Raw genomic sequence first — 12928 nt, forward strand, 5'->3', positions numbered from 1 at the left:
AAAATTTATGTTGCCAACGCACTCCACTGAGCTCGATCTCCCACCAACCCAAACAGCTCCCCAAACCATCATGCTGAAACCACCATGCTTCACAGTTGGCTGCAATCTGTTGAGCCAAAACTCTTTGTGAGGCATTTTCCAGACCCACATCCTTCCATTGTCCGAAAATTGAGCGGATCTTGATTTGTCTGAGAACAATACGGTCTTCCAAAAGTCAAGAGGCTTGGTCATCATATCACTTGCCCACTTCTTTCGTCTGACTATGTTGGCAGGTCTAGCTGCTCTGCAACAATAACCCAATCTGTGGATAATCCGTTGAACAGATTTCGGCCTCATCCCACTAACTTTGGCCACTTATGCAGTCGTTAATCTGGGATCCATTTCGATGCTCCTCTTGACAGCACCTTTTTGTCCTCTCCGATGGACCAGGACGACCCGGACGCTGCTCAGTTGTTTCCTTGCCGTATTTCCTGAACTGCACGATGATTCTGTTGACTATCGAAAGCGGGATTCCCAAATTCTGTGAAATTTGCCGCTTACTTATTCCACCATCTGGTTACTCCACTCACACTTTCCACCCATCCTCCCCATATCTGTGCATTTTTTTTTTTTTTGCCTAATCACAAAGTAATGATTATGCTCTACAGTGTAGAGGGAGCCAGCTGCACTAATAAAGTGTGTTGCACTCCTGTTGGTTATAACATTTGTTATATGTGTAAACACCTGATGTTAGGTGGCGAGTGAAAATTGTGCATATAGAGGGCATTACAAATCAAGGAAAGTTATTATTTGAGGGGAGGTAAGTGTCTATCAGAAATACATTTTCAGTGTTGGAAAATGTTAACTTTCAGTAAGTCTCTAGTACTTGACAGTTAAATATGCAATGTGACAAAAGAGTTTTACTGAAGAGAAACTTGCAGGTTCAAAAGCTACTTCTACACTGTAAATGTAATTATTCTTACCAGAAACATTTTTAAATGTATTATAAATATCAATAATAATAAAAAAAGAACAAATAAAATGGCATTAACTTTAAATTTTATTTGTTTCGAATAACTCACTTTTGAAAACAATGGGTCTCTGGTGAAAGTTTATTATAATTGTAAGAGGAAATATAAGGTAAATAAGTAAATGGTATTCCCAATGTAGAATTAAAAAATATATAAAACACATATAACTTCTAAATAGATAATAAAAAAAATTATTTAACTTAAAATTGGTTGACGAACTTTGCTTAAACAAAAAGATTTGATTAATCTCTTCAAAACAAATTATCAAATTAGTGAATCTGTTTTGTTGTTTAGTTTTAGTGACAGGTGCTGTAGTGTTTTATTTTTTTCTCTGTACTAGTGGGTATAGAAAAAGGATTTTTTACTTTGTGTTTTAAGTTTTATGTGGGAGGAAAAGGATTATTCATATTCATATTTCTCACTAAAATTTATAATGAATATACTGCAATTTTTTAGTTATACACTAGGAAAATCACATATACAAATTATACATCACACTATTCCATGGAAACACTTGTTTTATATATGGGTGTTCTCTGTTCATTTGGAATGTAAAAGCATAAAGCAAGTGTATTGCAATTCTGTGATGATATTTGATAAAAGATGCAAGATTCTTGTTTGTTTATGGTGAACATTCACTGAAAATGTCCAGGAAGCTCAAGTAATTTCTGTGTATTATGGAGAATTAAAGTGTATTTCTTAAGTTGAAAAAAAAACTTTCTGATTTCATTTTATTTTTTATCATCTTTCTACTCCTGGAAATTGATAATAGATTGTAAAGCATTATTCATTCTGTTTGACTTTTCAAAACATTTATGTATTTACAGCAGTTAATTTATTATACCTACCCCTTTTACTATAGCATATATTAAGTGTGGTTAGCGTTGTTCTTATTTTATTATGATGTAAATAAACCTTCGGACATTCCATTGAATTCTAAAATTTGTTTTAATGCAGATTTTTTGTTTTAAAATTTATAGTATTTGAATATGTCTTCCCATTGCCAGTTTTTACATGCTATTTATCACTTTTTATTTGTTAATGAAAGAGCAAGGCTAGAGTCCATTTACTTACCCTCACTGTACATTAGTTTTTTTTCCACAATTTATCTTTAATATTTTAGTGTGCAGTTTTTCATTGTTTAGTTATTTAATTTTTTTTGTCAAACTCTTTATTACTTTGTTCTTCTTTTTTTTTTTACTGTTTGTTCATTTTCTCACCTCACCTTATTTTCTTAACATGTGTGTAAAAGTAGTTACTTCAAAATTATTTATTTTTATTTTGGCCATTCTAAGATTTTTTAAGGATAGATATTCAGCATTGATGCTTGTATGCACTTTTCTATTTAACTTTGCTAGACATCGGAGCCCTTTCTTTGTTCCTCTTACCAAAAGTTCTTACTTTTGTATTTTTTTATATATATTGTTCTCTTCTAAACTTAGTTATTTTTAAGACCATGTTGGTTTATTTAGGTTTTCACTTTAATAGGAACATATCAATATGTTTTAATTTTGTAAATTTCACAGCCTTTCACACATGTTTTCTTGATGTGATTTTTTTTTACTGTAGAACTGCTATATGTTTCATTATTTACATATTTTTTTTTAGGATTTATACATTTTAGCCATGTACCTTTCTGTATTGATTTGTAACATATTTCTTATATTTCAGTATTCTTTAGTTTGTAGGGTTGATTTTCGTAATTTTTATGCATTATCACCAATAATCTGACTTCCATTTCTTCACAAATTGTTTATTAAACTGTTATTATTAAATTTCAGTATGCTTTTTTCTTGAATTATTTAATTTTTTTTTTATCAAGACATCTAGTTATTTTATTAATTAAAGTTAGATCAACTGAACTTTTTCTAATTTGTTAAAAAATTTGGATGTGCTCTATATAAACCTTTTGGGAAATAAAGAACCACTGCCACTTTTTTACTCTTTTCGTACAGTTCTTGCCACTATCATGGTAGATCATTTGTCCTTGGCTGAGCTGTGCTTACTGACAGGCATTATCTCAGATACTTGTAACATGTGGTTATATGTTCTTGAAGTTAAATTTATATGCCTATACTCATATTTGTCATTAAGGTTCTGTTTTTCTCTGAGTGTTTTGATACTCAAACTATTTATATGTTATAATAATAGGATCATGGTTTAAGTTGTAATTTCTGTCATCTACTTGTGTTGCCCGGTCCTGTGATAAAGTATTTGTTTACTGAAATTACATGAAGTAGCTCTACTTAATCTAGTTTACTGTCCCTGTTTTGTACTTCTTAGTTATTGTTTATTACTTGGATGATATTTTGTTTGATCTTAAAAATAACAGTTTGAACTCATTCAAATGATTAGGTGGTTTTAATTTTGTGTTACTACCGTTGTTAATCATCTCTTTTTTTTTCACAAATAACCAAGGAGCTTGAATTTCCTGAGTTTAACCCAGTATCGTTATTCCATCTATGTATTCAGTGCTCTCTTTGTGCACTTTTATCTTGTGTATCAGTTTTTGTACTTCTCTTTCCTCATTGCTTTTGTTTGAGTTTCCAATAAATGGTTCAGTGATTTATTACCAGTTGCTTGAGTCATCTGTTATTTCACTAGTATGTCCCATGATATTATTGCATCATTTAATTCAATTCATTGGTAAGATTGTGTAATATGCATCTTTTTACTAGCTATCACAAGTTATCAGTTGTTTCTATCACTGGCATAATTTCTTTGCTTCCATTTTTTTTCCTTGCTATATCAAACTGTACTCCTTTTCTGTGCATTTCTTACTCTATCCTTGCTTGTTAAGACTTGTACATTGTTCCATGCCTCTGCTCTACTCATTTCTGAGGTTGGGCTCAGTATCATCATAGATAGAATCTAGCCATGTTCTAAGTGTGATAGAACACTATCACACTTAGAACATGGCTAGATTTGATAGAACACTATGATTTAACATAATTTTGGATGAAGTGTCTTCTAATCTCTCCCACAAGATTATCGAGGGAAGGTAATGAGTGCTTACTTGTGTAAATGATGGCATGTAGAAGGATAAGGAATACATTACATTTTGCTGTTATACTTTAGAACTAAACAACTAAACTGAAAGTAGCACAGAATACAAGAACTTAATATCCCATTTAGGACATGTGAATGAAAGTAAGTAGGATTTAAAGTTTTTATTTCTTAATCAGATCTTATGGATATGTTTTTCAGTATATTGTATGATTATTTTAATAGAAAATCATAATGCTAAGACAGCAAGTGTTGGAATTCCTTCCTTCAAAAGACAGAATGCTATGAATACCACAGGAACGAAGACTGTGAATATTACTGTCACAGCACAAGTGAACTCATCAGATTTTCACAATGATAAAACTGCTCCTTTTGTTTTGGAAAATCATGGAATAGGAAAATTTGGTATTGCACTCTTATTTCTTATTTTGTCATAAGATGATTATATTGTTACTGGAAAAATGGGATTTGTTTAAGACTGGTTTTATTAGTCTAGATAAAGTTCATGCCATTTTTTTTGAGAATTCTAAAGATTTAAATTATGTATGCTTGTTTTAAAATAACATAGATATTTTCAAATGAATAAATTTCCTGGATACATATTTTTTGGACTAATTTCTGTCTATGGTCTCAAAAGATCAAGTAATACTTGTATTTTTTAAATAAGCATTGGTGAAACTTTTTTTAGACTTTGCTTAATACTGATGTCTTTATTGTAATATATCATAATACTTAGTTTAACATCAGTGAACACATGATTTAGCAGCTTTGAATAAAATAAATCTGAAATTTAATACAAGTTTAATTTGTTAAGCATATTTGCAGTATGGATTTGCTAAAGGAGAAGCAGTGATATTGTATAGATATTATATATGGATTTTATGTTTATTAGGCACGTAGATTTTTTTACACCATCACTCACTTCTTGCATGTACTTTGCAAGCTTGATATGATACCAAGTTTTTTTCTCAGTCACTTGTCTGTTTTGATAATTAATATCTTGATTTTTGTTTATTTTAACAGAATGTTATTTTTCTTTCATTGTCATCTTCATTTAGATGTTTTGGTGGAAAAAAGAACAATAATAAATAACTGAGTTTTTTTTCTCTTTAATATTTTTATAAATAATGCTACTGGTGGAACAACTCTTCAACTTTGAATACCCTTCATGGATTTCGTCCTTATGTTTTTAAAGATATTCTATTTTAAGGCTTTTTTTTGTACCACTTAATGTATAAATATTTTATAGTAGTTCTTCTCATTTAGATGTCAACTTGTTGAAATTTTCTCAATTAGGATGAATTAAGTGGTGATGATCACATTGAAACAGTCTTACTTGCTTCATGGGTTTTTCTTCCACATGTTATTGTAGTAATTTTTCATGATTCTTCTTTCATTAGTTTGGGGTATGAATACTTCTCTTAGATACTTATGAGTATATAATTTTTAACAAAAATTTGTCACATCTAGAAAATAGGGATCCTTTCAATTAACATTTTGGAACTAACCACATGCTCAGGAATTTTCAAGACGTATCACAGTTGCAAAATTTTACAATCAAAAGTAATATTATGAACAGCATAGGACCATTTGATCCTTTATGGTTGTCCTTGCACACCCACTTTTGAGAAAATGTAAAAATTTAAATCCATCCTTTATTTTTCATGATTTTGTGAGTCTTGCAAAAGAATGAGTCTTGCTTATCTTTGACTTCCTTTAAAGTCCTCTGAAAACCATTGTCTGGTTCTTTACCTAGTTTTAATCTCTTAGTCTTTTTACTTACCACTAAAGAATTATTAACATCTACATGATTCAGATTATATCAAATATTTCCTTGGGAATGTTAGGATCAGGATTATTGCTAAAAAAAGTATTAAAAAATATTTTAAAAAAACATTACCAACAACATCCTTTAAGGATCCAAGTCCCATTTTTATACTTTCTTATCTTTAACATATTTAAAAAAAAAACAGTGTTATCAGCTGTTTCTCATACATCTTGTTGATTTTCTAATTTCTTTTTTTAACCAAATCTTAGATTTCATATCATTCTGTAAATATTAGTCCTATCTCAGTTGAAACCCCTTTGACCTGGAAAAGTGCTTGAAAAAAGACTTTGTGCTAATGTTTTGGAATAGTTCTTGAGAAATGAATTACTTATATAATTTTCATACATTGCATTGAACAAATTTAATTGTTGTAAGAGATGATCAGGAATTTTGATGGACAATCAAATTTAGTAATTGAAGTTGTCAAAAGGACAACCAAACTATTTCAGACTTCAAAGCTGTATGTGCTGCCTTGTGTGAGCATTTCAGCATTGAACCATGGAGATGCAACAGAAAGCAAGCAATGTGAAAATGTTATCAACAAAGTGATAATTCCAGTGTTATTATAATGTTTATATTGAATGGCTCTGCTGGCTCAGTTCAACTTCCAAACATACACACACACAATGGTTTTCATTTCTGAGGCATACACTGCACACCACCATTCCAGACTGGCACAGAAACTTCCAGAAACTCTACCTCTTGCTACACACACACACACACACTGTACTACAAGTCACAGCCGGCCTTCCAAGGTACTTGTAATAGTGCATGGAAATCCCCCAAACATGTGCACACCATGTAATAAATCTCCACATTAGTAACATCCCTATTCAGAATGCAAGGTGTCGTGAGTGATAGTTCAACCAGTCACAAAAGATGATTGCGCAGCTTACTGTTTGATAAGTTTTTTTGAGTGGAAGTTGACAGTTCCATTGGAAGGGTGAAAACGTTATCAGTTCTTTCAGTTGCAATACATTGATATGGCTGCTGAGAAGAAATATCTCCGGTATTGAGATAAAAACAAATACATGGACTTTTTGAGGGTAAAGAATGTTGAGTTTGTTTTGGTGCAAAATAATAGGACAGTTTAATATTTCTGAAATTATTTTCTCTTGAGAAAAGAATTGGAAGGGATCTGATTGAGGTGTGTAAGGTTATTAAGGGAATTGATGGTGTCACTGCACCATCTTTTGCAGTTTTCTTTTTTGGTACTTAATTGTGGGGATTATAGAACTATAATTATAAGGTATGTACATTATTTTCTTAACAGGGTAGTTGACCTTTGGAATGGGTTGCCTTCAAATATGGTGGAAGCAGTAAATTTAAGGGAAGGTTTGATAAATATTTGAATGATAAAGCCTTGCTTTGAATTTAAAAATATAGGTCTCATGATTGTAACTATAATTAAGAAGATGTTATAGATATATATTAGTTGTTGATGGGGTGTATAAATATAGTTAGAAATTTAACCTGAAAAATAAAAATGATCTGACTGTCTTATATTAAACTAATTTTGGTGGGCTCAAGTTATCTACTTCAAATATTTTAGGAGCAACAGTTAGTCCTTCTAGAGCATACAGCTCAGTCAGAAAACCCCCATCCACTGCTGGGACAAACATTACCTCAGGACAAAACCTTCCAAGTGGAATTCCAAGGCGTAAAACACATGACATAAAAACTACCAGCAGTGGAAAGAACACTGATCTGGAGTCTCTGGTTGGAAGGTATGTTATTATTATTTTTATTTCTAAAGGTCTTTCAGTAATATAAAATGAATAAAACTGAACATGTATTTACCACAGAAAATGTTTTTGCTTCTACTCTGTTTATAGAATATGTTAAATGTATTTTGTTTTATAAAACATTCAGTTAAGTCTAGTCAACGTGGTAAAGTAATTTAAAAAAAGAGCTTTCTTTCAATATGGTTGCATTTTGTTAACCCTTATATCATTGTTGGCAAACCAAGTGCAATATTTTCTGCATGTGTTAATTAAAAATATTTCTGAACACAATATAAACAATATACATACTAACTCGTTTGTAACAATATATATATATATACACACACACACACACACACACATGACAGAAAAACATTGAATTCCTACACCCATTATATATACCATTTATGATGTTTGTTAGAGCTTGCTGAAGTACTTCATACAAATCTGTGTGTTTAATTTATAAGACTATATCAATAAATTATAAATTTCTTACTGTTTCTCACTATCAAGCATAATATGGTATTACCACTCTCCTAAGGGTTCCCTATTTGCAAGCAAACCATTAAATAAAGTATTTTTAATGGGTGCTTATTAGCCCTAAAAATCTTTCTATTATTGACTGAAATTTTCTAGTCTTAGAAGCTCCAACTAGCAAGGAAAGCTTTAACACAAAATATAAATTTATTTGTGATATCCTATTCCAGGTAATATTGATTTGTGCTTACAGTAGGTTTATGTGTTAATATGTGTTTTCTTGTAATTGAAAAACAGTACTGATTTGTTGTATTTGTGCAATTCTGGTTCTTTCTTTTATACAATGACAAAATTGGTAAGGAAATTTAATTGGAGCTTTTATGTAAAAAATTTTGTTTAAAAAATTATTATTGATTAACAATCTTTTGAATAATTTATTTTGCAATATATTTATATTAATTTTTTTAATTAAGCCTTATGTTACCTAATTTCATAATGGGTTAAGATACATTGGACTTTTTTCTCTTAGCTTAAATAAAATGATATATATATCATTTTCTATGGATCATATGTGGATAGTGTTTCTTGTTAACTTAGATTAGATGTGAATAGATACTTTTGTTATTCTGAACTAGATATTTGGAGAATTTATTCTTTTATCATGGAGAAAATGTACTTGGAATTTCATTCTGTAAAAAAAAAATTCAATTATCTGGAGCAAGATACATAATAAATCTGCATGAAGTTTTTCTCCTTTTCTGTATAAAATATAAACTTCTCTATTGTATATAAATGACGAAGTTTTTATCATTTTCCCAGATAAAATGCAATTGAAATTTTTCATTGTTGGATAAAGGGTGTAATCTCTCCTGTTATCATGGATAAAATATTGACTAAATTTTTTATTTGAACCTAAAATCTGTTTAGGTTCTCTTCCATCACCTTTTACTATGATTTCGTACTTATCATGATAACATTTGCACATTAGTAGTCTTCATTGACAGATTTGAATTTTTTAAATTTTATAGCATTTGCAGAAGTTTTAAAAGAAAAGCATTGCACAGTTTCTGAAATGACAAAAGACATTTTAAATAGAACTTGTGTTACATGGTTTTGAAAATTCTCAGATACAAAAGGGTATTCTTGATCTGTGGTAAGAATACAAGGATGAGTACCTTTTTTTCCGTCATGAGTAGAACGGTATATAGGAATCTACAAATCAGTAGGGGCAGCATACAGTCAGAAGGCTACTGGTAACATCAGTAAAGGAACTCTTACCTTGTGTGAAGAAGCCACTCTTCACATATGAGGGGAGGGGGGGGATTGTCTCCTAGTACTCAGTTTCTTCCATCATCAGTGGCTATAGATCTTTACTCTATACTCCAGTTTCCATTCTTTCTTCTTTACATGCTTTTTAAAGTCCATCAACATTGCATGGACAACTGTTATGAGGGCTTATTTGAGTCCTCACCTCCAAAGAAACAAAAAAGTCCATGTGAGATATCTGCAATTAGTAAAGCATAAATTCTCATTTGTACTTGCATTATGGGGAGAACTAATGTGTTGACTCTGGCATGTAGCAGGGTACTTTTTATTGATGGAACCATATCTTATTGACATCTATTCCATATAGATATGGTGTTTTCTTAAAGCATAGTGCTACAGATACATTAGACTTATAGTAAGTACAGATATGGTATTTTTTTAAAGCATAGTGATACATATACATTAGACTTATAGTATGTACAGATATGGTATTTTCTTAAAGTATAGTAATACATATACATTAGACTTGTAGTATGTACAGATATGGTGTTTTCTTAAAGCATAGTAATACAGATACATTAGACTTATAGTATGTACAGTTCATTGTGTCAGTTTATTTGATTCTTGGGATTTTTATCTTATCATTATAGCTGCAATTTGCAACCACCATAAATCCCATTGAAAAACTTTTGTAACATGATCTGTATCATTTTTGAATGCTGTATCCCTGACAAGATAATGACATATTGCCTGTAGTTTTGCAGAAACTAAAGTAAATATATGATTCATTCCATTTGTCACATGCCAGATACCACTCTTACAGTTTTCTACAGGTAGTCTTCCATTTGGCTGTGTGCTCCGAGAGAAACTAGTGTATATAATTCTTTTGTCACTTTTATAGGCCTAAATATGTGTGAAATATCTTGTTTACAATTCCAAAGAAGGCTTCTGCTTTAGCTGCAATGGACTGCTATGTTATTGTGTTGCTTTCAGTAACAAGCTGTTTAACTTTCTTTATTATTTCTGGTGTGAGATTGGTAGCTAGTAATGGGGCCTTTTTTTTTTCCTGTTGGAATCTTGTTTTCTCTTGTTTTACAAATATGGCTCAACATTACAGATTATCCTTTTCTTTGAAACACTGAAATTTTATACTTTGCTTGCTTTTAAAATCATGGACTAAGAGAACTATGTATCAGAAAGTCCTGTAATGTCTTCAAGAAGAGGTCAATTTTAGACTACTTTCATTTGTACATTTTAACACTTCAACTTAATCACTGTTAAGGTACGTAACCATAGGCCACAGGAACAGCCAATTTCAAGGTAATTTGGTATGTATATTGTTACCTTAGATAATTTACAACCTTACATTTATGTAAACAATTATTTTTACACATGTTTGCTGATACTGTTTTAAATGGCACGTAAACTGAAAATTTGTAGTCTTAGATTTAACGTGTTTCAATAGTGATGTAAAACTGTTCTAAGTGTGTTTTTGAAGCTTTTGTAAATAATAGTGAATGCACCAAAGTTATCATGTACTGTTTGGAAACCAGTCAATACAAAAATATAATTATTTTCATAACATTCCATTTATAGCACATTGATGCTCATACCAGTGACCAGATTGCACCATCAATAAGTGATTTTATGTACTACATATGTAAATAATCTTTAGCATACATTAAATTTGTTTTATTTATCTAAATGGATTTTATAATATGTTAGACCTGTATTATATTATTAATTGTAATATTGTCTTCTGAAAACAATCTTAGTTACATAATATTAGTCCGCAAACATAAATAGAAACCATTTTTAGAATTGATTTCACACTCAGAATGATCACAGAAGTAGGTTTGTAAAAGATTAGTAGAGTGACATTAGTTTGTGAAGAATATTATTATAATAAATCTCTTCCTTTCTTCTCATCATCTATACTTTCTAAGAAAAGTAAATGTGTATATAACCTTTCTTCTTTGCAGTACTTTTTCTGATAACCTTAATAGTTGTTGTAGAACTAATAACCTGTTTGGGATATTGCATGCTAACTTTTCAGACTTAATACTAATTAGAAAACATTTGTAACAGTATTACTACTAAGGGTGGTGACTTACCTTCTCCAAGGTTAAAGGGTCATGTGAAGTCTGCATCTATTTCATACACCAGTTATGCTGATGCATCAATAGGAGACCCACTTCGAACCAGGTACACTAACATGCCTGTATGCATTGTCCACTGTCTTGTTGTTTTCTCGTTTATGACCTGCTTTTAAGACAGAAGCTCTTAGCCTTATATGTGAACTTAATATGACTTTCTTTTTTATACCTGTCACTTTCAGATAAGGAGTTTATGTTCTCAAGGTTTAATACTGTTTATTGCACTCCTAAATCTTTGTGTTTCTTTACATTATGGTAAGCTATTCATAATTGTTCATCAACACATTGTCATTCTATTAATTTTTTTTGTATCTATGATATGAAGCCTTTTTTAATTGTTTCTTGTATATTTGTATACTTTCCAATTAGTTATTTTATATATTACTACTTTAGCATATTTTCTTAATGTGAAATTAATCTTTTCTATATCAAAAATTATCAGTTAATTTATACAAAGTAAGTAATGGCTTTAGTTCATAAAAGTCTTTTTTGCTGTTTGAGGCAACACTTAATGCAGTTTTGCATATAGAATAACAGTTGATACAAAGAAATCATTTTGTGTGTGTGTTTTATTGCATGCTAATTGAAAATCTTGTCATACCTTTGTTGACTTTCTTCCTGCATGTTAAATTTATTACATGTGATCAGAGAGGAAACCCAATAACCCGAGCACTTTTGTACATTTTTCTTTCATCAAGGGTAAATGGGGTAAAAAATAAAATTACCATATTGCATATGATAATAGCTTTCTCTTGAGAAAATATTCCACAGGAGAGGGCAACTTGAGTGGGTTTGTTTGTAGTTAAGCACAAAATTACACAATGGGCTATCTGTGCTGTGCCCATCACAGGTATCAAAACCAAATTTCTTGAGTTATAAAACTTGTGTTGGTGTTAAAAGCAATGACTATTTAAAATGCTTGTTTTTAGTTAAAGTTGATTTGACCTTTTCAGTTTAGTAAAAACACTACAATACCCAGTTTCACCCAGCTAAAACAAACATTGTAATAAAGTTTTTGAATTGTGTTGTCCTACTCTAGTAATACACTGAGTGGTCACAAGTAAATAGACACCTAATTTTTCGTCATTTAACTGATTTATACTAAATGAAAATGGTCCGCACACTAATTACCTTGTGCTACAACATGCTTAGAACTCAAGGTTCTCTCGAATTGTCAGATTTTGTTAGAGGAAGGATAGTTGGTCAAGTTATCTGTCAAAAATACATTTTCAGTGTTGTAAAATGTTAACATCCAATATGATACTGTACCTCCTCTCACATAATAGCTAGAACCCAACACTAAAACAGTGGAGGGACCAGTGTAAAAATTAGCTATATGAGCACTCTTTGGAAGGCATCTGAAGAGAGCCCATACAGTGTTATACCCAAATATATAGGGTCACACTCATGAGACTGCATTACGTCTGTACCAGAATATACTCTTCGCCCACTGTAAAAATA

At 30.8% G+C, this 12928-nt stretch overlaps 1 protein-coding gene across 6 annotated transcripts in view; it reads left to right on the plus strand.

Annotated features, from left to right (window-relative positions):
- LOC106460385 (MAP/microtubule affinity-regulating kinase 3-like) overlaps positions 1 to 12928 on the plus strand; it is a 79149-nt gene that overhangs the window by 60454 nt on the left and 5767 nt on the right. For 3 of the 6 annotated variants that reach the window (XM_022387105.1, XM_022387099.1, XM_022387100.1), the window contains exons 15-17: positions 4242 to 4421; positions 7397 to 7571; positions 11400 to 11516. In XM_022387105.1, coding sequence (XP_022242813.1) covers positions 4242 to 4421; positions 7397 to 7571; positions 11400 to 11516 — 472 coding nt within the window. The remainder of the gene's footprint in view (positions 1 to 4241; positions 4422 to 7396; positions 7572 to 11399; positions 11517 to 12928) is intronic. The other 3 variants (XM_022387101.1, XM_022387104.1, XM_022387102.1) reach the window with 3 other exon arrangements.

This window comes from Limulus polyphemus, unplaced genomic scaffold (assembly GCF_000517525.1).
Source record: "Limulus polyphemus unplaced genomic scaffold, Limulus_polyphemus-2.1.2 Scaffold762, whole genome shotgun sequence".
NCBI lineage: Eukaryota > Metazoa > Arthropoda > Merostomata > Xiphosura > Limulidae > Limulus > Limulus polyphemus.